General features: G+C 37.2%; 1 protein-coding gene across 5 annotated transcripts in view; it reads right to left on the bottom strand.

Annotated features, from left to right (window-relative positions):
- Positions 1–228: 228 nt before the first annotated feature.
- Positions 229–25,720, bottom strand: part of gzf1 (GDNF-inducible zinc finger protein 1) — a 42,737-nt gene continuing 17,245 nt past the window's right edge. For 4 of the 5 annotated variants that reach the window (XM_043696559.2, XM_043696560.2, XM_087991635.1 and 1 more), the window contains 5 exons: positions 24,137–25,581; positions 18,713–18,807; positions 10,712–10,879; positions 10,057–10,214; positions 5,464–7,168 (listed from right to left, as the gene is read on the bottom strand). In XM_043696559.2, the coding sequence (XP_043552494.1) occupies positions 6,506–7,168; positions 10,057–10,214; positions 10,712–10,879; positions 18,713–18,807; positions 24,137–25,560 (2,508 nt within the window). In that variant the 5' untranslated portion in view covers positions 25,561–25,581 and the 3' untranslated portion in view covers positions 5,464–6,505. Of the gene's footprint in view, positions 1,701–5,463; positions 7,169–10,056; positions 10,215–10,711; positions 10,880–18,712; positions 18,808–24,136; positions 25,582–25,720 lie in introns of those variants that run through there. The other variant, XM_043696562.2, reaches the window with a different exon arrangement.

The raw sequence follows: 25,720 nt of genomic DNA, 5'->3' as shown, positions 1-25,720 counted from the left end.
GTTTTACTGATTTAACATTATTTGATCGTACGTAAGAAAATTGAGAATGAAGGACTTATTTGCGATTTCGGCAACATGACTGATCTACCAAGGCAGGCAGACAGGCAGGCCTGGGTCGGGATGGTGTGGGGTGAAGTCTGAATAATACGATAACACTTATTTATGTAGAGCTAAAAATAATCACTACCACTCATAACAGACCATGGAAAGAAAATACTAAACATGAAATTGCTTTTACTTTTAAGCTACTATTTCAAAAGAAATTTTATTTCCCCTTGAAACTGTGTTCAATTCCTGTGAACAATTTTTATGCAATTACACACACTATTCTAATAATCAGTAACAATGTATTAATGAAATTAACGATCATGCAACAAAAAAAAAGACGTGCAAAGAGAACATCCAAACAGGCTGTAGATAGTGATTTTGAAATCTCTTCTAATACTAATCAGTAGCTTATTCAGCAATTGCTCTCTTTCTGCCATAATGGAGTTCACTAACCTGCAAACTTCAGAGTGATATAGAGCAAAATATTGCTTGTACAGCTTAGAACTGTATGTTACCAGTAAAACCAAGTACTCTTGCTCAGCTTATCATCGGAATGGAAATAATTAAAACACTTTCTATACTGAATATATTAATTGGGTGAGGGGGCTCACTTGACTGCACAATCTTGTTTGACACTTGCAATGATATAGCACTCTCTTACTATCAAAATGGAGGTGCTGCCTTTTGAATGAGATTAGGTAATAGTGTAGCCTCTACCATCAGAGTCAGAGATATACAGCATGGAAACAGACCCTTCGGTCCAACCCATCCATGCTGACCAAAGGTGGTTATTAAGGATTCCACAGCACTATTCTAAGAACTGGATGTTCTCCAGCTACTTACACCAACATTCTTCCTTAATTGGCAGTTGTTGTTTATGGGACCATACTGTATATAAGTGAGTAGTATGTCAGCCAGAAGATCTGGGTTCAAGTCCCACCTGTGCTGGAAAAGGATTGATCAGGTTGATTCAAAACACTTACAACTACTCTAAAAATGCAGATCACTTTTAATCAACTCAAAAGATTTTTAAGCATTAGAAGCAAATGAGAGTATGCACAGTTCTAGAGTTAGAATTTGAATTGGGTTAAAATGTGGTTAGGGAGTAGAGAGAGTAAAAGCATGGACTTAATCAACTTTTCACCACAATTTGTTTCTTAACGATTTGCATTAAGGAAGATCTGCAAGTAGTGCAAACGGGAGGAGCAAGCAGCAGATGGAGTGCACAAAACTGAATTTGAGTTTGATGCGGGCTAATGTGACCCTATTATTTTAAAAAAGAGAGTTCAATGTCAGATTGTTTTCCAATTTGTCAGAGGTAAGTAGTACAGCAGCCAAGATGTTTAAGAGTCCAAGCAGAGAAATTCTTAAAAGATAGCAGGCAAGTATTAAGACAACAAAAAGATAACGGGATGTCTTATTTTATATCAAAAGAGGCTAGAATCCCAAGAATAACTTCAGTCATGTATTTCTCATCTGGAGTACTGCATTCAGTTTTGACCATTCAGATGATACATCGACCTTGTCAGGAATGCAGCAGATTCACTGGCATGACAAATGGCCAGAGGATTAAACTTTAGGAACACACATTCATTGGCACTTTGAAGATTGGTCAAGATGTTTGACAGTCCTTCACATCCACAGTATTTTCTCTGGAATCAAAAACAAGCGGTCAAAATTTGAGAGCTAGGCTATCTAGGAATAAAATCAAGGAACAACTTCCTCTCAGAAGGAAACATTAAGACAGAACTTATGTCCTTAATATTCCTGAATACATATTTATGTAACATTTACTGCTTTGATTGGACCTATTAATTGAAACAAAATACTTGAATAAGGCTTTAACAAGCTGTTCAAGATCAAGTCTGTAAAGGAAAAGAGAACACAACTTAAAGGAGTTGATTTACGTTTATATTTTACTACCTATATAAGCACTTTCATAGGAAAATAAGAAAATAAACATAGTACTTGATATTTTCTAAGATAAATAACATTTTTGATTGAGGCATTCGACTAACAAACCATGAGAAATAATGACAACATTCAACATTGCTTCACTCAAAATAGTGATGATTTAACGTGATGAAAATACACACCATAATATATTTGAAGTATGAAAATAAAATAAATAGGATGCTTTTGGAAATCTGTGTTAAACTCTGATGACTGAACTTGTAAATATATTTTTATAAACCTGAATGAATAAACAGCAGGGCAATGTCAAATGTGTTATCTAGCCTGAATTTAACAGGTTCCATGTTTGTTCATAAAATATCTCTCAGAATGTGTGCAACATTTACTTTTCTGTTAACACATTCTTTACCTGCATCTATTTTCAGAAAGATTTGATAAGCGGAAGACAAATAGGAATGGAATAACAGCAATACAGTTATTCAAAATTGCTTTTGAAGTCAAATTATTTTTTAATACTTGCCTTTTTTTCTGTGAATGGGGGCAAGAGGAGAAGTGTGGTTGGTTGCAGAGACAGCAAGAGCAAAAGCCAGACAGAGAGGAAGCAAGAGGGAGAGACAGACAGCAGGAAAGTCACAGGACTCAGGCAGAAAAGACTGGCATCAGGGGACACATATGGCCTGCAGCTCTGTTTGATAGCACCAAATGTTACTCAAAGGTCTGCTCATTAGGAAGTTACATATAATCCTGAAGAAACAACAAATCATGCCTTCTTATTTTATAAGAAAAGTTACCAAGAAAACACTACAATGAAATTGTTGTATGCCTAACTTTTAAATTCTACTTCTAATACATCTTTCAACTGTTCTGCTTAAAAATTAAGTTAATATTTCAAAGTGCTATTAAATGCCTGATCATAGAACAATTGTAAAAGTCTCAGTACTGTCAACTTAAAACTGGAATAACGTAAAAATTTACAAAAATTAAAATACAGCTCTCAATTTCAAAAATGCAACTCAAAAATCATGAGAAGGAATCAAAGATGAGAAGACTTCTACATACTTTGGATACACAATATAATCCACCTTCCCCTACTTTCTTTATGGATCTGCCTCTAGATTCCTTAGAAAGTGTAGCCTATGAACTGAGCAACATCCTTAGTGCCAAATGCAAAATAATTTCAATATTCACTAGGGTTTCACCTACATTTGCAGGAAACTTTAAAAAATACTATTGGTAATAGTTAGCTTTGTGGAGGCGAGCTAGGATGTAGCAAGTAGCATGAATGCGCAGGTTGTGTGTAGGTCACCAACACTTTTCAGTCATCTCTGCCCCATGCAAATATTGCATCATTGTCACCAGTTTGCAAATGTTACTGGGCATGATTATTTAACCCAGCGGAATCATTTGACAACATAAACCAAGTAGTTGATTGAGAGACTTAGATTAAAACTATTTAAATTCTGTAGAGCAGAGATTGTTTTTATTTGCATCTGAGAATAATGCTCGTTTTTTCAAATACGTTCTTCTGTGGAAGATACTTTCCACTATGTTATCTTCCATTTGCGAAAGGGTAGTCTTGTTCAAAAACTCTACTGCAATCATTAGAATTTCATAATTGAGAAGTGGAAAACATATCTATGGTGAGACAAGGCAATGTTACTAGTCCCTGCTTCAAACTGGAACATTCACTATATTTATTAAACTATGATAAACCATCTAAACTCTAGAAGAAAGTCAGAACATACAAAATGGATCATGCCACTCAAGAGAGGATTATATATAGGCACTGGTGCAGAAGGGGGAAGGAATAATAAAACCTTAAATTGGGAAATAGGTGAACAAAATACCAGCCAATATCAAAAATAAATGGTGTCAGGAATGAGTGGTACATTGATGAACGTGCAAAATATTCAAAAGAATTACTGCAGCAACTCACTATGGCATCGGTAGCACCTACCAAACCTATAACATCTACCACCCAGGAAAACAAGGGCAACAGATGCATGGGAACATCTCATGTGGGCTCTGCATCAGGTCATATACCATTCTAACTTGAAGCACGTTCCTGTTCCTTCACTGTCACAGGGTCAAAATCCTGGAACACCTGCCCAAAAAGCACTGTGGGTGCACCTGTTGCATGTGGACTGCAGCAATTCAATCTCACAACTCACCATCATCTTGTCACAGGAAATTAGAGATGGACAATAAATGCAAATAATGCCCATGTGATTCATAAATAAGCAAGGAACTATGAAGGACGTGATGCTGACCCTACAAGAGGAGGCCCATTTTCATTTGGAACAACAGTAAAACCATACCTTTGCAAAAATTGGCAAGGATCTTGCTTCAGATTTTTGGGCAAAAATGTTAACAAGCAAGTCTACGGACAGCAGCAGGAAATCCAAACATCAAAACTGGTAGATTTTTATGGGAGAAGCTCTATTTTTACTAGAGATTAAAATTAAAAGGTAGACTTGTTATTAACTTTATTGCTGATCTTAATTTGCACTAGATGAAACTGGAGATCAGAAATACTAAAAGATTTTTTGAAAAAGATAACTTGTAAGTGATGGAGAATTTTTAAACAATTAAGAACTTTCAAGCATATTAAACATTAAGACAATTAAAAAGAATAACTGCTTAGGAATGAAGGATGATTAACTGTAGAGGGTAGAGGCTTGGCATATAAATTAAATAAATACTTATTGTTTTGTCATGAATAACAAAGTATATGAAAATTTATAAATTTCAGGTCACGTGAACAACTAGCAAAGAAAAGAGTTGATGACTCTCATCACCAGCACCTTACAACACACTCCTTTAGAGAGCGTGCATAGGCTCTGAAGTGTTTTCCAACCCTTGCAATTAACATTCCATATTCTAATATGGAAATTCTGGTGTTGGTAAGAAGCTTTCTGTTCTAGAGGTAAGTGGAGGATGTAACAGGTTACTAGTGAGTATATTCTACAATCGTAAAATAATTTGTTTATGTCATGTAATGTACATCATTCTGCTGTTATTGTGTTTGAATGAGACATTGCTTTAAGGTTGCAAGATCCTCCATATAAGGTCAAGGAGCATTTATCTTGTGAGGGAGATGGACAACCTTTAATCATTAAAGGGGAGAAAAAGAAAGTTACAACTACCTTTCTCATTCTAAAGTACAACAAACTCTTTCAAATAGTTAGGTAAAACAAATGGTGGTTATCACCACATTGAATTACAGGAATAATTTCTAAAGTTTCTTTTTAAAAGAGCCAGATAATGGGACTGAAATAAACTTGTTTAAAGTCTGGCCAATTTGATAAGAGACTTGTCCATTATTGAGAGGACACATTGTTGTTTACAAATTCCAGAAACTCCATCACATGCCTTTTCAAGAGTGCTCACAAACTGAAACAAAAGAATCAGGAAAATAAATGATCTCCTGCAAAGCATTTCAGAAGCTGTTAAGACAATAAGTTAATGCACACAGATACAAAGAGAACAGTACAGCATAAATTACCCAAATTGTTTTTTAAAAAGAACTGCATGTCATTTTTACTTGACAATCTCTACAACTGTATTATAGAGATTCACAAAACCAATTTATATTAAAGTTCAATACAAGTTTACAAGATGATCACAAACCCCTAATATTATAGTTAATGATATAGTGAAGCAGATTTCTCCTACTACAAATATTCTCCATGTGCCTAATACACTTTAAATGACCACTTTATACATTTTACAGGTTTAATTATCATTCTGATTTAGGATTTACAATAGCTCCAACATTTTGGTGGCAACTTTTGACCTTAAAAGGAATCTTTTAAACATGTGTTATGACATTATCATTAAAATGTGAACTCAAACAGCAAAGCTTCCCTCAAACTACTCATCCACCTACATAGTATTAAAAGGCACGTGCATTTCTATGGGGGAATCTGGGATGTAAATACTGCTACCCACATCATAAAGCTATGGACCTGAAACATGATGGATAACCAAAAAAGAAACCACACTTGCCCATTGCCAGCCAAACAGATTCTTTTTATGAAAACTTAAAGATGCAGTTTGTTATCAAAGACTATAGTATGCCAAACTTAATGACTGATTTGGAAAAAATATTGTGCAATACGACAATTTAAACAATTAGCATCCCGTGATTTGCTCCAAAGGACCTATCAAATCACTAGGTTAAAAGATATTTTGATGCTCAACATCCAATTGTCAAACTTCAACAGGTTACTAAAACCATCTTCTCTTTAAAAACAAATTCCCAGAAAGCCCAGCAGAAAAGGTAACAGGAAAAAGTGGAACAAAAAATAAATTGCAGCCTTGAGAGCTTCAAAAGGAGTTAAGGAAATAAACCGGTGTTCATGATGCTCCAGATTATACGCTGCAACTAGTGAATAAAAACTGCAAATATTTTACAGATAACTAAAAGGTTGACAAAATGTGACTTATTTCTTTTTCACTTGCAAGATTTAAGTTTTGATCATTTAAAATTAATCCACAAGTCTATGGGCTGATGGAAACAACACCGCTGGTTAATATTAGTTTAGATGTGAATATTCTGTATACTGGTCACTCCATTTACAGTACTCTGCAATGTTGATAGATTATCAGTCTGCATAACAGTTAGCTGTGAAGAACCTGTTGATATGGTGACAGGTGTTCCACTCTGCATTTGCCCAACCCCAGCTCCATGTGTTAATATATTACTGATGTGACTCGTCATGGCTAGACATGCAGGCACAGAAATTGTAGTCACAATGCTTGTGGTAGGGGTCCCATTTTTTTCCAATGTGTTATTGTCAAGCACTACAGCTTGTGTACTTCCAGCACCTAACTGTTCAACATTTGCCAAGATATGCAAGTGAGGCTGCACTGAATCGGTTGGTGCATGGAGTACTGCAAGCTCATTAAAAGTTGCTGCCATGGAGGCTGCTTGAGTTACCATAGTGATGGAAGGCAAACCAGCTGACCTCCAATCTGAAGTACCAGATGTGTTTTGTTCATGTGAAGAGATGTTTCCATGGAGCGTGACTGTATTTTGGTCATTGAGTATTTCTGTACAAGTCACTGATTCTTGTGCTTCTGAGGGGGCAACTTGCTCACAATCCACAAATGGATGGAGATCTGTTCTTTGAATATGGCTCTTTTTAGAGCCCTCATCCAAGATGACAAGGAAGGATTGCCATGGTGCATTCTTGTTATGAACCTGTTAATTAAAACATTGAGACAATTGTTAAAAGATCATTTAACTAGTTTAGAATCGTACAGTTCAAATACAGATGGGTTTAAAATATCACATGAAGCATATATAAACACAATATATTTGTGTTTAACTCTTGATAAACATGTTCATTCTGCTGTACTATTCACCATTTTCATGACTATTATACATTGCAACAGAAAATGGACCAGGAATAACTTCAGAGGTTTAAAAGTTCCCACAAGTGCAAGTGATACCAGCACTGAAAGTCTATAACTATTAGGAGCGATGAACAAATTGGGATACATGTCTTAAGAAACGGCTGCCTTAATAGAAATTTTAAAACTAGAGAGAGATTAAGTAGGTTTAACATCAAAAATTTGTTTCTCCAAAAATAGTCACTGATAAGGAATTCAGAAGAACTTGATCAAAATTTGATTCACATTTGCAACATAAGAAGCAATTAGCACAGGGGAATGAATCAGAGAGAAAGAATAGAAGGATACATTGTTATCATTAGATAAAGAAGATTAGGACATGCAATGTTTCAATGCTAGCATAGATTAGTTGGGCCTAATAGCCTGCTTCTCTGCCACAAAAATCTGCACAATACATTTAGCTGCTGGACGCTGGAATACAAAAAGCAACTTGATAGTGCTAATGAGAATTATACATTCTATGAAAGATGTCACTTGTCTGGTGCCTATCACTGTCTGAGAGATCACTAAGTAATTCTGACATTATTTCAAATCTTGGTTGGTACACCTCAGAGCAGGTAATTTGCAACTTTGGCATTTTAGAAATTCTCAGGAATCCCATAGGCACTTTACAAAACTACAAGAATCTTTACCATGTTAATGACTTAATGCAACAAAATTAGCTAAAATTCTAAGTTGTTACAGAGGAAATTTGGCATTACAAGGGTAGGTGCTCCAGTTATTCATTAGTATCAATATGGAGCTAAATTGCATTTAGTCATTAAAACCATCCAGGAATTATAGTAACTAGGTAGTCTTATTGGTGGTACTCTTTAATTTTGCACTTCAAATGTACTAAAGTAAACACGTTCTTGTCAATTAAAATGCTACTTGTTACATTAAACTTTTGAATTTTCTGTCCATGTTAATTAGATAGAGATTAAATATCACAAATTAAGAAAAAATCCAATTAAACTAAAATGCTGGCGAGGAATGAATAACAAAATCAGAAGCAAAATACAGAATTCAGTTTGAGACACTTGCCCCAATTTAGGCAGAAAACTTCACAATTCAAAAACCATTGGCTGAACATTGAGAAAATAATTTGTGAAATGAAATTGCCAATTAAACAGAAATTCTAGATCCATTCCACTGCTAGGAAAGATTGCCATAGCAAACAATAAAAGCTATTAAAGAAGTTTTAAAATAATATTTAAAGCATAAGGACAAATGCTTTTATGTCAGCTAAGTCAAAAATCAACAATTCTTGCCTCTTACTAGGCCTTAATGAATCTCTTTTCTTTCTGCTTATCGTAAATACTCATTTATAGGTCAATCTCTTGTATAAGTAGACCCCTTATTTTGACTGAAAAATCTGGTATTTTTCAATTAGCTTGTGTATAAGTCAACCCTAGTTTTCAGGGGTCTCTTCCTGACTATCCCATAATATTTGTGATATGTGGTGAGAAGAATATTTTGCTGAGAATATCAGTTTTTGATGTAAAGTGTTTATTGTATATTAACAGTTTTATGCAGTCTTTTTATAAAATACTACCAGTTTTTTTTTGCTTTTACTGCTCCTCTGTTTTTATTTCATGAATTGTGTTGTACAAATTTCCCCTGGTAGATGGCCTGACCGCCTGCTGGCATGCCTATTAACTTTTGTACATATGTGTACACCTATGCACTTTACGATAGTTTTAAGTGGAAATCAGTATGACCGTACTGTTCAATGGTAGCAGGCAGAATGGAGACAGTTATTTTGTAGATAAATATTCAATAGTGGCCATAATTCCTTTTCCTTTTGTTGTTTACTATTTTACAGAGAGATCTGGCTCGTTTGTCCATGCCAAGCACGAATTTCATCCCCGTGAAAACAATAACTCATGTGTAAGTCAACCCTCTAATTTCAGCTTAAAAAGATCTTCAAAACTCAACATATACATGATAATGTTCTCAATATGGCATCCATTAACAACCATTCCTAGAACGCAAGTAATTTATGCTAGCGGATTTCCAGTATCATTACATCTGTTAGGAGTGTGGGTGAGAAGAAGGCAATCACAATAGGATCTGTCTAATAACAAAAACGAGTATATAGTTGAAGAGTTCGATAGTGGAAAAAAATGTGGGAATGCAAAAAATGTGCGCACATGATATCAAAATGATGGGCAGCAATGAAGGGCACAAATACATGCTGCTGGGCAGTAATGAAGGGCACAAATACATGCTGCTGTAAAAGCTGAAGAGAAAGACAGTATCTTAGGGAAGGAACAGTAGACAAATCCACATGGGCAATTTCCAATATAAAATGTTGATAAATTCAGAGTAGAAAAATTCACAGGAAATTCACATACAAGCAAAATGTTAAACATTAAATGAAAAGGGACAAAACAAGAATTTTTAAAATAATATATATGCACACTGGCTTTTTTGTGATAAAGTCTCAATCTGTATGGTTATAATATTTGTTGGTGTTTGCAATCTACTTATGGAAGACTCTTCATTTTGGGCGAAAGTAGATGACATAAGATTGCAATTTTGTTAGGAAACAGGAACACCCAACTATAGCCATACCATAATCCACATTCATTCACAATTCCTTAATGTCACTTTCAATAAAAATATTCTGGTGAAGGAAATTATAGTTTAAGCAGTCTTATAGAGAAATCTGCATGGCATCCGTTAGATACTCACCGAAGCATGTCTTCTGAGCGTAGATTTATCAGTAAAGGTCCTCCCACATGCACTGCACATAAAAGGTTTCTCTCCTGAATGTATGCGATAGTGACGTTGTAGGGCATTCAGCTGTGTAAACTGCTTTCCACACTGATCACAACAGTAAGGCCTCTCACCTGAAAAAGACATTATTAGAGGCTTGTCTCCGCTTTTCAAAGCTTCAAACATTTGAATCGTTAACATTTGGCAATATGTCAGCAGATTACAATATACAAAATAGATTTGTTGTAAGCTGATATTCATGTTTTCTGGTAGAAATTGTAAAAGCAAAAGGGATCTTGATATATATTTGCAGTCCAGAAAATTGTCAAATTTAGTTTAGTAAATTATTTATAACACCCAAAAGAATCAGGTTTGAAGACCAAAGACCATTCATCAGCTATAACATCTCCGTATCAAAGTTAAGCAGTTGCTTCCCCCAGTAACTAGAGTCTCTGACCTGCAATGCCATTCCTTCAATACAGGTGCTCAGGTGACTGCTAAATTAGTAAACCTCATTTAAAACAAGGTCAGGTTTAGTATTTAGATTTCAAGAAAGAATGAAATGGAGCAGGTCTTTATTTGGTTCACACTGCTTATATAAAAAGCGAAGTCAGAACAAATCAAATGATACCTGTATGAACTCTAAGATGTTGATGAAGAGAATTTCTCTGTGCAAAAGCACGGTAGCAGATCTCACAAACAAATGGTTTTGATCCAGTATGGATTCTGTTGTGATGTTTCAGATACTCCTTAGAAGCAAAACTCTTGCCACATGTTTCACACATAAATGGTCTTTCACCTGTAAGACAAAACAGTGAAATTAATACAACTACATAAGCTTGCTTGAGAAATTATGTTTTAGCAATGAACACTGGTAACCAGATGACATGAACAACAGATGAGGTCCATTCAACCTCTGAAGCATGTTCCACCAATCAACATGGTTGATCTGTATCCTAACTCCATTCTCCTGCCTTAGCTTCATAATCCCTTAACACTTTTGGCAAGCAAAAATGTATTGATCTCAAACAAAATTACTAACTGAACTAGCATCTACTACTCAGAGAGAGGGACATTGAGAAGAAAAGCGAGAGGGAGAGGTCCACATTTTTACCATTCTTTACATGAGGTTTTTCCCAATTTCTCTCCTGAACAGTCTGGCTCTAATCTCACGCTCTTAAATGGAATATATATATCCTACATTTATGTAACTGTCAATCAGAATGTTTGGAGCATTTATAACATTTTTTAAACCTATTTTTGACTCTTAAGGCCAACATATTTTAAACCATTTTAAAGCACCTTCCCTTGACATTCAATGGTGTTACCATTACTAAATCTTCCACTATCCTTGGGGTTACCATTGACCAGAAAGTCAACTGGACTCACCACACATTGGCACAACAGTAGGTCAGAAATACTGTGGCGAGTAACTCACTTCCTTATTTTTCAAAGCCTGTCCACTATTTACAAGGCACAAGTCAGGAGTGTGATGGAATATTTCCTACTCGAGTGGCTGGATGCAGCTCCAACAACATTCAAAAAGCTTGACACTATCCTGGACAAAGCAGCCTACTTTAATATCCACATACATCTACTCCCTCCACCAACACTCAGCAGCAGTGTGTATTATCTACAAGATGCACTGCAGAAATTCGTGACAGATCCTGAGATAGAACCTTCCAAACCCACAACCACTTCCAACTAGAAGGGCAACAGCAGCAGATACATGGGAACACCACCACATGCAGGCTCTCCTCCAAGCCACTCACCACCCTAACTTGGAAATATATCACTGTTCCTTCACTGTTGCTGGGTCAAAATGCGGGAATTCCCTCCCTAATGACATTGTGGATCAACCTACAGCAGCTCAAGAAAGCAGTTCACCACCACGTTCTCAAAGGCAATGAGGGACGGGTAATAAATGCTGGTTAGTCATTGACACCCATGTCCCATGAGTGAATAAACAAAAAACGTGTACTGTGGAAGTGTACACAGTTTTCCATACATAGTCTAGACCCGAGTTTTGTATAATTGCAGTGACAATTCCTTAATTGAGATAAAAAGATAAATTGTAATTGCTAGAATTCCAAAACAGAAACAGAAAATGCTGAATTATACACAGATAAATGTCTGAAAGGAAATGATCAGATCAACTCAATCAGTCATGACAAACTGATGTAACCGCTCTACAAATGTGGATCAATGAAGCTGAGAATGGGAAAACAAAGCATGATAATGGGTTTCAGTACAATGACCAGTTTCATAAATTAACAATTATACAAGGCATATGTTTCCACACTGTAAGTAATCTAATCTAATGGATGCTGCATTTTCAATTTTAGCCATTGTGGAGAAGGTGTTCTATATTTGTGTTCTATCAAAGCTGCTTTTAAACTGTAGTATGCAAATATCACTTACATGCCACAAGTTTGCAGAAACTTTTCATTCTATTGTGTTCCCAATGTCCAGACAATACAAAACATAAGTACTGAGACACTTCAAATAAAGTAGAATCAAAATGAATTTCTGGAACATACTAGACATGGTTCATGCCATTTGTTTGAACATTTCTAAAGTTAAGATTGTGGATTCATTAAAGTCAACTTGAGACTATAACCTTGCTCATTGTTTCAAATAGCCAATGCTCTAGTGGTATAGATCATATGCATGCGCTGCAGTTTAGAAACTTATGCTTTATAAGAAAACTTGTAAAGCCTGAATTCAACCACTTCATGAAAGAGGTCCCCCAAATCAGACAATATGAAATCAGATTGTAACGGTAACATTGTATACAATATGCTGACTAATCACAATCAACCTAATTAATCATTACTGCATTTAACCCATTTTACCACTCCCTCTTAGAAGACAGTTGATAGGATGTTAGTGAGTTTTGAGACAGCCTATAGCTCAGGTTGAGGTTCTGCATGTAGGTTTATTCGCTGAGCTCAAAGGTTCGTTTTCAGATGTTTCGTCACCATGCTAGGTAAATTCATCAGTGAATCTCCGGATGAAGCACTGGTGGCATGGTCTGTTTTTTATTTGTGTGTTTAGACTTCCTTGGGTTGGTGGTGTCATTTCCTGCTGTGATGTCATTCCCTTTTTTTCCTCAGTGGGTGGTAAATGGGACCCACGTCAATGTGTTTGTTGAATTAACATATCAACAAACACATTGACTTAGATCGCATTTACCAGCCCAAGAATAAAAAGGGAATGACATCACAGGAAATGATACCACCAACCCAAGGAACACAAATAAAAATCAGGTCATGCCACTAGTGCTTCATCCAGAGGCTCACTGATGATGTTACCTGGTTATGGTGACGAAACGTCTGAAAACGAACCTTCTAGCTCAGTGAACAAACCTATAACCAGAACCTCAACCTGAGCTACAAACCATCTCGAAACATTTTGATGAGGAACTAGAAATCTTATTTATTTGATGCTTCTGTAGAGTGCTTTGTTTTTCATAAATGGAAGAATGTGTCTCTGAGTGCATAAATAATAGTTCTTGAGCAAAATAACAAAACCACGTTTATCTGTTCAAGTGATTGCAAAAGGTCCCAACACATGGAAGAATAAGGAAGTTTTCCAGTAGTCTTCGCTAATAGTTATCCCACAACCAACTATACAAATACTGATTAGCTGAATTGCACTGCACTGCACTGTATTGAACCTAGGTATGTACAAATTCCAGTTGTATGGGCCTTCATCACAAGAGTGATCTTGCATCAAAATTATTTGTGATGGGTTTTGCCACATTTGGACTCTAAACAGCTTTACAAAATATTAAATTCTTTTTCTTCCTGTGTAATTTTGTTAATGTCTTTAACTAGAAAGAAAACAACACTTCTTGTTAGCTAAAGTTCAGCATCAAAACCCTGATTTTTTTTCATGTGTCTTGAAAGTCCAATCAACAGATACTAAAAATGGCCTACAGTCAATTAATATACAGGCTGCATTATCTCTTCTCAGTTCAAATAGAGTATCCAAAATTCTTCCATATTAAAGATGCCTTCAAGAAATTCAGTTTCTTATTCAAGCATATATTTAATTTTCATTTAAACATCTTAACCTAAGGAAACTCTTCTTTTTCTCAGTTCAGAAAAAGTATCGGATAGGCGTTTCCCCCTTTCACTAGACTGCAAACTGTCATGTCTTTCTGTTTTATCAAAGATGTTTGATGAATCTTCTCAAAATTTTTCCAAGCTGCAAATTTGCTGTTTTACCTTCTCATTTTCTTCCTACGATAAAATGAAGAGTTTATTCACAAGATCTCAAAGCTATGAATGTACCCACAATCATCTTCTTGCTGCAATCTTTCAAGCTTTTAACATTAAAGCTTGCTTTGCTTTTCATCTCATCTTTTCAACATAATGGATTATAACTTTTCAACCTTGGCTAAAAAAATTCAAACTTCTGCTGCAATTCAGTTGAAGTTATGATTTAGATTTTATTTTAAAAGCAGAGATTATCACCACTTTGTTGAAACAAATTAAAACTAAACTACAAACCTGTGACCAAATAGTGAAAGCAGGAGAGAAGGGAAATTAAGATAACTCAAGACTTTGCTTCCATTATGCTCCAACTGTATTTCTCAACATTTTACATAAAAACCTGCATTTTCTCTTTCCATTGGCCAGGTGAAAGTAGTAGTTCAGATTTTCCAAAGCTATCAGAATTGATGAAAATGACAACCGACGTTGCCTTTGAGGTATGTAAACAAATTAGAAGGTAATTATCAAGAATTTCAATGAGAGCAGAAAGAATAGTTATTTGGCTGAAGCATTCCTTTTCCAAACAGTGTACTAACTGCAATCCATTCTGAGAAATCAGCTGCACTGTCAGTAATATTGTTGTCATTAAAGTAGATCAAATGCTAAAGAAATGGTGATATTCTAGAATTGAGATATTTCCTGAACAACCTGCTCTGGGATGTTATCATACACCCAGGTCTCTAGGTCCAGAGGTAGGGACACTACCGCTATGCCACAAGAGTCTCAAATTCCAGAACTAAAAATATCAAGCTACAAGTCAATCAAGTGAATGCATTGTTTAATTAAACACTTTAATGATGGTTTTAGGAAGCTTTTAGGTGAGTAATGAAATCTAACAAGGATTTCCTAGTCATGGTTGCAATTTGAGATTTATCTTGTGCATTTTCATCAGAATTATAATATCCGATTTTACTTCAAAGAAAAGCATTTTCTCAAAATTCTACAATATTTCTAATTTCAATTTCCATATAAGACACTCAATTTTTTTTAACTCATGCTCACAGATTCAAATAGATTCATTTTTGACCAACCAGAAAGCACTAACACAGGCCACAGTAGCATTCCTCTTCTGGTAAACAAGTCTTCATTGTAGGACAAATCCAAGCAAGACGTTCTTCCTTGCGAATTACAGGCATGAATGTTCCAGTTAAAAACAAAGGCCAGGAACGCATTGACTTTCTTTAAAAAATGCTGATTAAATAGTCCCAATGTTCAGTATAGTAAGTAGAAGTAAGTGGAAAGTACAAAATGTAAAATTCATATACACTGAAAACAGTAATGGTTGAAAAACAAATGATCAGAATGTTAATTTAAGTCTATTAATAAAATGTAAGCATCATTTCAGCTCAGTTTTATTCACACCCCATTTCTTGTTTCTCAGAAGTTAATAGTAGGGTTGTTAAAAAGTGACTGTTGTGATTATTTGAATAACATGAAAATAATGATAGAATCAGGAATTTATATGTATATTACATATTAATGACTTCGATAAGGGAAGTGAATGTACTATCAACAAGTCTGTACATGGCACAAAAATAGGTGGGAAGGCAGGAGGTGAAACTGACAAAAAGGTGCAGAGGGATTATAGACAGATTAAGTGAGTGGGAAAAAGTATGGTAAATGGAATATAATGTAGGAAAATGTGAGGTTATGAACTTTGGCAGGAAAAATAGAAGTCAAATATTATTTAAGCACAGACAGACTGCAGAAAGTTGCAACAGAGGGAGTTTTGGAGGTACCCTTACATAAATCACAAAAAGGTGGCATCCAAGATCAGCAGGCACAGGGAATGCAAATGGAAAAGTAGCCTTTATTTCAAAAGGAATGGCATATAAAAATAGGCAGGCTTGCTAATACTGTACAAGGCACAATTTAGACATCTTAAATAAGTTACCAAAACTTCACAATATTCAAGGAACTTACGAGGGGACCAAAACTTCACAATATTCTAGACATGGTTGAAATTGTGCCAATACAGTTTTAGCAAGACTTCCTATTTGCATACTCCATTCTCTTTTTGTTTTCCCTATTATCTATTGAGCTTGGATATATTAACATTGCACGGACTAGGATCAGAGGGCATAATTTCAGAATAAGAGGTCACACATTTATGGGCGGCATGGTGGCACAGTGGTTAGCACTGCTGCCTCACAGCGCCAGAGACCCAGGTTCAATTCCTGCCTCAGGCAACTGACTGTGTGGAGTTTGCACATTCTCCTCATGTCTGCGTGGGTTTCCTCCCATGGTCCAAAAATGTGCAGGTTAGGTGAATTGGCCATGCTAAAAAGAAAATTGCCCATAGTGTTAGGTGTAGGGGTAATTGTAAGGGAATGGGTTGCGCTTCGGCGGGTCGGTGTGGACTTGTTGGGCTGAAGGGCTTGTTTCCACACTGTAAGTAATCTAATCAAATCATTTATGAGAGATGAGGACAAATTTCTTCTCTCAAATGGTGTTGAATCTGTGGAATTTTTTTTAACCATAAAGGACTGTTGAGGCTGCAACGTTAATTATATTCAAGGCTGAAAAGCATAGTTTCAGTTAGGAAATCAAGAGTTATGGGGAAAATGCAAGACAGTGATATTAAGGATCAGATCAACCATGGACTCAGTGAATGGCACAGAAGACTGGATGTACCAAAATGGTTATTTCTGCTCCTGTGTCCTATGGTCATTCGATCAGTTTGCAGTCCTTTTCAGATATTATATACGTGTAAAAGGGAGTAAAAAGAAAATGAGTCAAAGTCAAAATAAAAACTAGAAAACTTTAGAAACATACAGCAGATTGATCAGTTTCTTGAAGAATATGCTAATATTTTAGACACAAGAAGGTGTATCCAAAATGCTAACGTAGCCTTTGCTTTGGAGTCCAACTGTGCTGTTCCATCATTTTCTGTTACCACATATTTAGATCCAATGACCATTTATTTTTACATATAATTTCTTTTTGGATATGTAGTGGCTACATACATCAATATTTCTTCTGCAACACGGTTGGCTGAAACTTATGAGTTTGTTCTCCTAAATTCATTTTATCAAACTTGCCTTCATAAAGTACCATATTATATCTCTTGGGAATATGTCAAAGCACAACAAACTTAATAAATTCCTGACTCCTCTCAAGATCCTGGTTCTGCAGAGCTTGACCAAACATTTAAACTTGGACAAACACTCAAACTTTAGAGTACCAGCAGCTCCTAAATTTCTTCACACATCTGAAATATCCAGAAAAACACCAGTAACAATTATTTCTAATACTTATTACTTATACAAAAACACATATGTTCTTTTTTGGAGTTCTGCAAAACATTAAGGAGGTTTCTTCAAGGATGCCCCGGGCCTTAACAGTTTATCACAGTAAGCTGCACAAAGTAGTTCAATCTCCAATCTGTGAAGGCTTATTTGATCTGTTAACACTGCAGTAGAACAAGATAAGGGGAGGAGAACTGGCCAAGGTTTTGCTCCTGACCAATATCCAGTGACCTTTACTTAAACTGAATGAGTGCAGATTAGCCAAGGTTAGGCTCAGCTGCAGTTCACATGAGGTAAATAGCTTGTAGACATCCAAATGACACACCCTCACTAAGAGTGATTGTTGTAAGCACAGCAGTCCAATGAAAACAATAAAGGCCTGTTTAACACTTAAAGAAAAGCTGGGAAGAAAATTAATGTAAAAATAAATGGTCAAATCTGCACAAATATAACTTTTAAAAAGGCTTTTTGAAAAATTAAAGTTTTTGCCTTGTTACATTTAGTTTTATGTCATAGCAAAAAAGTTTTTCTTCATCTGTACATGATTGTCAAAGCAACCAAACTGACTTCTTCACAGCTTGATTTAATATTACAAATTGCAACAGAGATGCGAGACAGTTCTTTGCAAGGTGATACTTCCATTTTATTTCCTCCATTACCATACTCTTCATTCAGAAACTTTTTTCCTCTAGTGTCTAGGTACTTACCTTCCAGAGGTCAAACTGTTCAATAGATAGCGGTGATAATTTAACAGATTGTGGACCATAATAATTGGGTTGAGGTACTTCCAGAGACAGATCAGCCGAGCCACTTTTTACTTGCACAGGCATATCATGTTTAACATTCGTTTATTCTTTATTACGACCAATTTATTTTGCTTTTATTTTCACTTTCTTTCATATATATGCCATTTGCTATGGCACAGCTCCAAGGTTATCAGCTATTTCAAGCAGCGCTGCCAATTCCAGATACTTGTTAATAAGCTAGGAGATGTAGCTGAATCACAACTTTTGATTGTATTTTACACCTTGTTTCAGGCTGTACAAACTGAACTGCTTCAAGTAGACATACAAATAGAATTCAGAAAAGTGAAAAACAAATTACCTGTGTGAGATCTCTTGTGATATATCAACATATGATTCTGTGTGAACCTGGCACCACATTCATCACAGGCAAATGGTTTTTCACCGGTATGGACCCTTGAGTGTGAGCAAGAGAAAGAAAGTATTGATATACTTGTATCAAAAAAATTTACTTTAAAAAAATCAAATTACAAAACATTGCATGAAATTGCATAAGAACTACATTAAATTCTAAAGCAGAAATGCCCTTTCCAATGCTGCATGCAGTACAGTTACAACATCAAAACAACCAGTGGCAGTGTGATTACTTGATTTGAAGGTTCTGAAATTAGGTATGCATTCGTAACTCTGACAAAAATCTCAATTTTCAAGTGGGGGTTCACAAATACTATCAAATTGACCTGAAAGGTTTTTTTTAACAATATCAGTCCAAAAAATATGATAAAATACTTGAAGCAAGTCTTTCCCTTACTTCTTTCCCAATCTCATTACCAAAGGAGAAAAGGGGATGTAAGAAAGTAGCATGCTCCTACACTCCAATCTAAAATCCACTCTTGAAACTTTGGCTTGCTATTTTTCTCTCTATCTTCAAAAGACACCTTAAGCCCCTGCTCTCTGATGCTTTGTGATCTTCCCCCTCTAATTTTTCTCTTTTACCTGTTTGGCATTCATACTTTTGTTTGTCATACTGATGTACAGGTAAAACATTACATAAATTCAAATCACCACTAATCTTTCCTCTAAACAGTATGGGTTTGTGGCCCAAAAGATATCAGGAATGTGCCATGCATAATTAAGTGTTTTAAGCTATGCCTATGCATGGTCATGTGACAATCTTAGAGACTATGCACTGCAGTGCGCAAACAGACTGTAAAGAATGAGAGGGAACAATGGCATCCCAATACTGCTGGTTTCTAACCAGCTTCTAGACTCCAGAACGTAACTAGGGTCGACTTTCTTTTCAACTTTTGAATCTTCTCTTGATAACATTGGTTGTACATCACAAATTGTCACAATTCCCATGGGAATTCTCTAACAGTAGGAATATACTTGAGAGAGGAATCAGGAGGGCAAAAAGGGGACATGAGATAGCTTTGGCAAATAGAGTTAAGGAGAATCCAAAGAGTTTTTACAATTACATTAAGGACAAAAGGCTAACTAGGGAGAGAAGAGGGCCCCTCAAAGATCAGCAAGGCAACCTTTGTGTGGAGCCGCAGGAGATGGGGGGAGATACTAAATAAGTAGTTTGCATCAGTATTTACTATGGAAAAGAAGATAGAAGATATAGAATATAGGGAAATAGATGGTGACATCTTGAAAAAATGTCCATATTAGAGAGGAAGAAATGCTGGATGTCTTGAATCACAAAAGTGGATAAATCCCCAGGACCTGATCAGGTGTACCCGAGAACTCTGTGGGAAGCTAGAGAAGTGATTGCTGGGGCTCTTACTGAGATATTTGTATCATCAATAGTCACAGTGAGGTGCCGGAAGACTGGAGGTTGGCTAACGTGGTGCCACTGTTTAAGAAAGGTGGTAAGGACAAGCCAGGGAACTCTTGACCAGTGAGCCTGACCTCGGTGATGAGCAAATTGTTGGAGGGAATCCTGAGGGACAGGATGTACATGTATTTGGAAAGGCAAGGACTGATTAAGAATAGTCAAAATGGCTTTATGCATGGAAAATCATGTCTCACAAACTTGATTGAGTTTTTTGAAGTAGTAACAAAGAGGATTGATGAGGGCAGAGTGGTAGATGCGATCTATATGGACTTAAGTAAGGCATTGGACAAGGTTGCCAATGGGAGACTGGTGGGCAAGGTTAGATCTCATGGAATACAGGGAGAACTCACCATTGGACACAGAACTGGCTCAAAGGTAGAAGACAGAGGGTGGTGGTGGTGGAGCTTTTGTTTTGCAGAATGGAGACCTGTGACCAGTGGGATGCCACAGGGATCGGTGCTGAGCCCTCTACTTTTCATAATTTTATAAACGATTTGGATGTAAGCATAAGAGGCAAAGTTTGCTAATGACACCAAAATTGGAGGTGTAGTGGACAGCAAAGAAGGTTACCTCAGATTACAACGAGATCTTGATCAGATGGGCCAATGTACTGTGAAGTGGCAGATGGAGTTTAATTTAGATAAATGTGAGGTGCTGTATTTTGGGAAAGCAAATCTTGGCAGGACTTATACACTTAATGGGTAAGGTCCTAGGGAGTGTTGCTGAACAAAGAGACCTTGGAGTGCAGGTTCATAGCTCCTTGAAAGTGGAGTCGCAGTTAGATAGGATAGTGAAGGCGGCGTTTGGTATGCTTTCCTTTATTGGTCAGAGTACTGAATACAGGAGTTGGGAGGTCATGTTGCGGCTATACAGGACATTGGTTAGGCCACTGTTGGAATATTGCATGAAAGTCTGGCCTCCTTCTTATCGGAAAGATGTTGTGAAACCTGAAAGGGTTCAGATAAGATTTACAAGGATATTGTCAGGGTTGGAGGATTTGAGCTATAGAGAGGTTGAATAGGCTAGGGCTGTTTTCCCAGGAGCGTTGGAGGCTGAGGGGGTGACCTTGTAGAGGTTTATAAACGTCATGAGGGGCATGGATAGGATAAATAGACAAAGTCTTTTCCCCGGGGTGGGGGAGTCCAGAACTAGAGGGCACACGTTTAGGGTGAGAGGGGAAAGATATAAAAGAGACCTAAGGGGCAACTTTATCATGCAGACAGTGGTTAAGTGTATGGAATGAACTGCTAGAGGAAGTGGTGGAGACTAGTACAATTGCAACATTTAAAAGGCATCATGATGGGCATATGAATAGGAAGGGTTTGGAGGGATATGGGCCAGGTGCTGGCAGGTGGGACTACATTGGATTGGGATATCTGGTCGGCATGGACCGAAGGGACTGTTTCTGTGCTGTACATCTCTATGACTCTAAGTTCCGTGTGACAAACCCATCTGTCAAGTGGCAGGCTTTGAAATAGCAGAGTGAAAATTGGACCTTAATAAAGAGGCTCAGCACAAGCTAGGACAGGCAATCTCTGCCAATGAGGCCTCAGTACAAACTACTTATGCACTCGTTGAAAGACAAACAATGCTACACATTATCAAGGTGCTCACTTCCACAACTCAGAAAAGAGGTGGCTATTGCATGGCTTCCAGGAATTGCAGTTGCTGATTAAATAAAAATCAACACCACAGACTGGAGTCTGGCTAAGTGGAATGGCAGGCATGAGGTTGTCTCACCATATGCATGCTCAAGAACATTTCCTTTTTACTTTGGTTAGCAAATCACCTAGTCAATGAAACAATGCTTTCAAAGAAAATGCAGTTTTCTAAAGAAATTTCAAGATGAAGAACTCTTCTGCATATTTTTACATGAATAAATTACTTCTTCCATCTTGCTCATAAAAGGCACAAGATTATACTTTAATTATGTGTAGATTATATTGCTGTAACTAACAAGATCATTGGGACATCCTCTGAACTACCTTATATACTCTAGTATAAGTCGATCTCATGTAAAGTTAACCTCTTACCTTTCATCAAAAAATCTGGAATTTTCAATATAAGTCGACACTAGTTCTTCACAGATAACAGATCAACATTTATGAGTCAGTGTGCCTGCCCGTTGCACTCCACTCCAGCTTTCCAGTCTGCTGGGTGTACCGCTCCATTCCGACTGGATCTTCCAGTCTACCGGCTTGTTGCTCTCTGTTCCAGATTGTCAGAATTACTGTAATTTTTGTGTTTTTCTTCTTTATTTGTTTAGACATCAACTGGACTTCGGCTAATGAAACTGTATGAATTTTGAACTTGAACATGAACTTCAGACCCTCAAAAGTAGTCATCCCTGTAATAGTCATAGAGATGTACAACATGGAAACAGACCCTTCGGTCCAACCTGTCCATGCCGACCAGATATCCCAACCCTATCTAGTCCCACCTGCCAGCACCCGGCCCATATCCCTCCAAACCCTTCCTATTAAAATACCCAACCAAATGCCTCTTAAATGTTGCAATTGTACCAGCCTCCACCACATCCTCTGGCAGCTCATTCCATACACGTACCACCTTTTGCGTGAAAAGGTTACCCCTTAAGTCTCTTTTATATCTTTCCCCTCTCATCCTAAACTTTTGCCCTCTAGTTCTGGACTCCCCGACCCCAGGGAAAAGACTTTGCCTATTTATCCTATCCATGCCCTTCATAATTTTGCAAACCTCTATAAAGGTCACCCCTCAGCCTCTGACGCTTCAGGGAAAACAGCCCCAGCCTATTCAGTCTCTCCCTGTAGCTCAGATCCTCCAACCCTGGCAACATCCTTGTAAATCTTTTCTGAACCCTTTCAAGTTTCACAACATCTTTACGATAGGAAGGAGACCAGAATTGCACGCAATATTCAAACAGTGGCCTAACCAATGTCCTGTATAACCGCAACATGACCTCCCAACTCCTGTACTCAATACTCTGACCAATAAAGGAAAGCATACCAAACACCTTCTTCACTATCCATCTACCTGCGAACTCCACTTTCAAGGAGCTATGAACCTGCACTCCAAGGTCTCTTTGTTCAGCAACACTCCCTAGGACCTTACCATTAAGTGTACAAGTCCTGCTAAGATTTGCCCTCCCAAAATGCAGCACCTCGCATTTATCTGAATTAAACTCCATCTGCCACTTCTCAGTCCATTGGCCCATCTGGTCCAGATCCTGTTGTAATCTGAGGTAACTCTCTTCGCTGTCCACTACGCCTCCAATTTTGGAGTCATCTGCAAACTTACTAACTGTACCTCTTATGCTTGCATCCAAATCATGACAAAAAGTAGAGGGCCCGGCACCGATCCTTGTGGCACTCCACTGGTCACAGGCCTCCAGTCTGAAAAACAACCCTCCACCACCAACCTCTGTCTTCTACCTTTGGGCCAGTTCTGTATCCAAATGGCTAGTTCTCCTTGTATTGCATGAGATCTAACCTTGCTAATCAGTCTCCCATGGGAACCTTGTCGAGTTGACCACATAAATTTAACCTTAAAAAGTAGTCAAAAAAATTAAACTATTACTATACTATATATGGTATGTGCAGACCTACATGCATTTTACGGTACTGGTAACTGGAATACGGTATGACAGTACCATTCTACTGCAGGAGGCAGAATGGACACAGTTATTTTGTAGACAAATATTCAATAATGTTCATAAAATAATAAACAAAAGGAAAAAGAATTATATTGTGATCTGGCTCTTGTATGCCCATTTTTGACTCAAAACAAGCATGAATTCCATCCCCTCGAAAACGATACTTACATAATAGTCAATCTCCTAATTTCAACTTTAAAAACGTCTAAAAAAATTTGACTTTTACACGAGTTTATACAGTACCTCAAATCCATGCAGAGATAACTGAGTGGCTCAAAATCCATACTATAAAAAGTTATTCAGCACAATTTTACCTCAAGTGCACCTTCAGTGCAGATGGCTGAGAAAATTTAGCATGACATTCCGTGCACTCATAAGGCTTATCTCCAGTGTGCGTCCTTTCATGGAGTCTCAAAGCAGTTTTGGAACTCAGTCCTTTACCACATTGCAGACATAAGTGACGCTCTCCACCACCCTCATGAACCTGAAGGTTATGCCGCTTCACATCTTTTTTCCTTTTAAACTTTTTACCACAAAGTGAGCATGGAAAGCGACGCTCTTCAACATGGACATGCCTTTGGTGGCTTTTTAAGTTACAGCGGTTAGCAAAAGTCTGATTGCAAGTGTCACAGCGATAAATTATTTCAGGCGTAACACCATGATTCTGCTCTATGTGTTTCAAGTAGCTCTTCTCATATTGAAAGTCTTTCTCACATTTGTCACATTTAAAATTTCCACCTCTTCTCTTTTTCTCAATCTCATCAGGTGTCTTTTTGGTATCCTCATCTAATTCAAAATCACTATCACTCTCTGCTTCATCTTCATCATCGTCCCCTTCCATCATCCCATCTTCTTCATCTGGATCTTCAACAATTTCAGCCATCGTTTCTTTTTTCACTTGGTCTTCATCAACTTGGTTATCTTCTACACAGGTCAATTTTTCAGATCCCTCTTCAAAATTTTGATCAACCTTCTCTTGCTCACGAAGCTTACGAGTATATTTCTTTTTGGGAATTTCCAAAAAGACTTTTCGGCCTGCCAGCCTTCCACTGGCTCGCTTGGCCTTTCCACTGAAAGGTTTCCCCATTTTCTTCTCTTTTTCTGACTTTTCCCAGCCTTTGGCTCTAGTGGTTACTAGCAATGGCTTATAATCTTGATCATGAGATTTCTCTTCATCAGAAATATCATAGGCAGTGGACACTTGGCGAATGTCTACTGTTGAAGGAATTGCTGATGTGTTTTGAGAAGAAATTGAAATACAATCACTGTCCTGTTTATTGTCTATAATTCCTTCTGCTCCCTGGGAATCAGCCAAATTGCCCAAGTCCATTAGAGCTGACTCAAGTATCTGTGATTTTACTTGACTGCAAACTTCGGCTAGTTCCCTGCACTTCAATTTCTCTGCAATCTCCTGTAATCTTTGTACCCTCTCGGCTTCGACCTCGACTTTTGCAGTATATACAAAATCCAAAAAAGAGGCAAAGTCTGCTGTGTAAATGTCTTGCAAAGTAACGATAGTAATCTTAGTGTTCACCATTTCATTAAGGAACAGTTCCTTAAAGTAACTGCTGGCAGCTGCCAATACAGCTTTGTGAGCAACAAATTCCTCTTTGTTGCCTTGGTGCTCTATCTGCACAGTTACATCACAGAAGTAGCATAAAATCCGGAGTTTGTGCATTTCATCCAACAAGTTTTTAGGGGCTGCCCTTGACTCCAGTACAACTTGATTGCTGACCATCTTCCTTTATTTTGTCAACCTCTGCAACATAAACATGCATATAGTCAAATTCAGCAATTATGTCCTCAGCTTGCCTAATACATTCTGAATTTGTTTGACAAATAATGTGTATAATAAACAATACATCATACGCTGTTTCTTCCGATTTTTGTGAATACTC

The sequence above is a fragment of the Chiloscyllium plagiosum genome, unplaced genomic scaffold (genome assembly GCF_037043375.1).
Source record: "Chiloscyllium plagiosum isolate Xiang-an unplaced genomic scaffold, Cpla_swu_hap1 HiC_scaffold_10, whole genome shotgun sequence".
Classification (NCBI taxonomy): Eukaryota; Metazoa; Chordata; class Chondrichthyes; order Orectolobiformes; family Hemiscylliidae; genus Chiloscyllium; species Chiloscyllium plagiosum.
The sequence above is the reverse complement of the archived record's forward strand: the minus strand, read 5'-3'. Positions and strand labels throughout refer to the sequence as shown.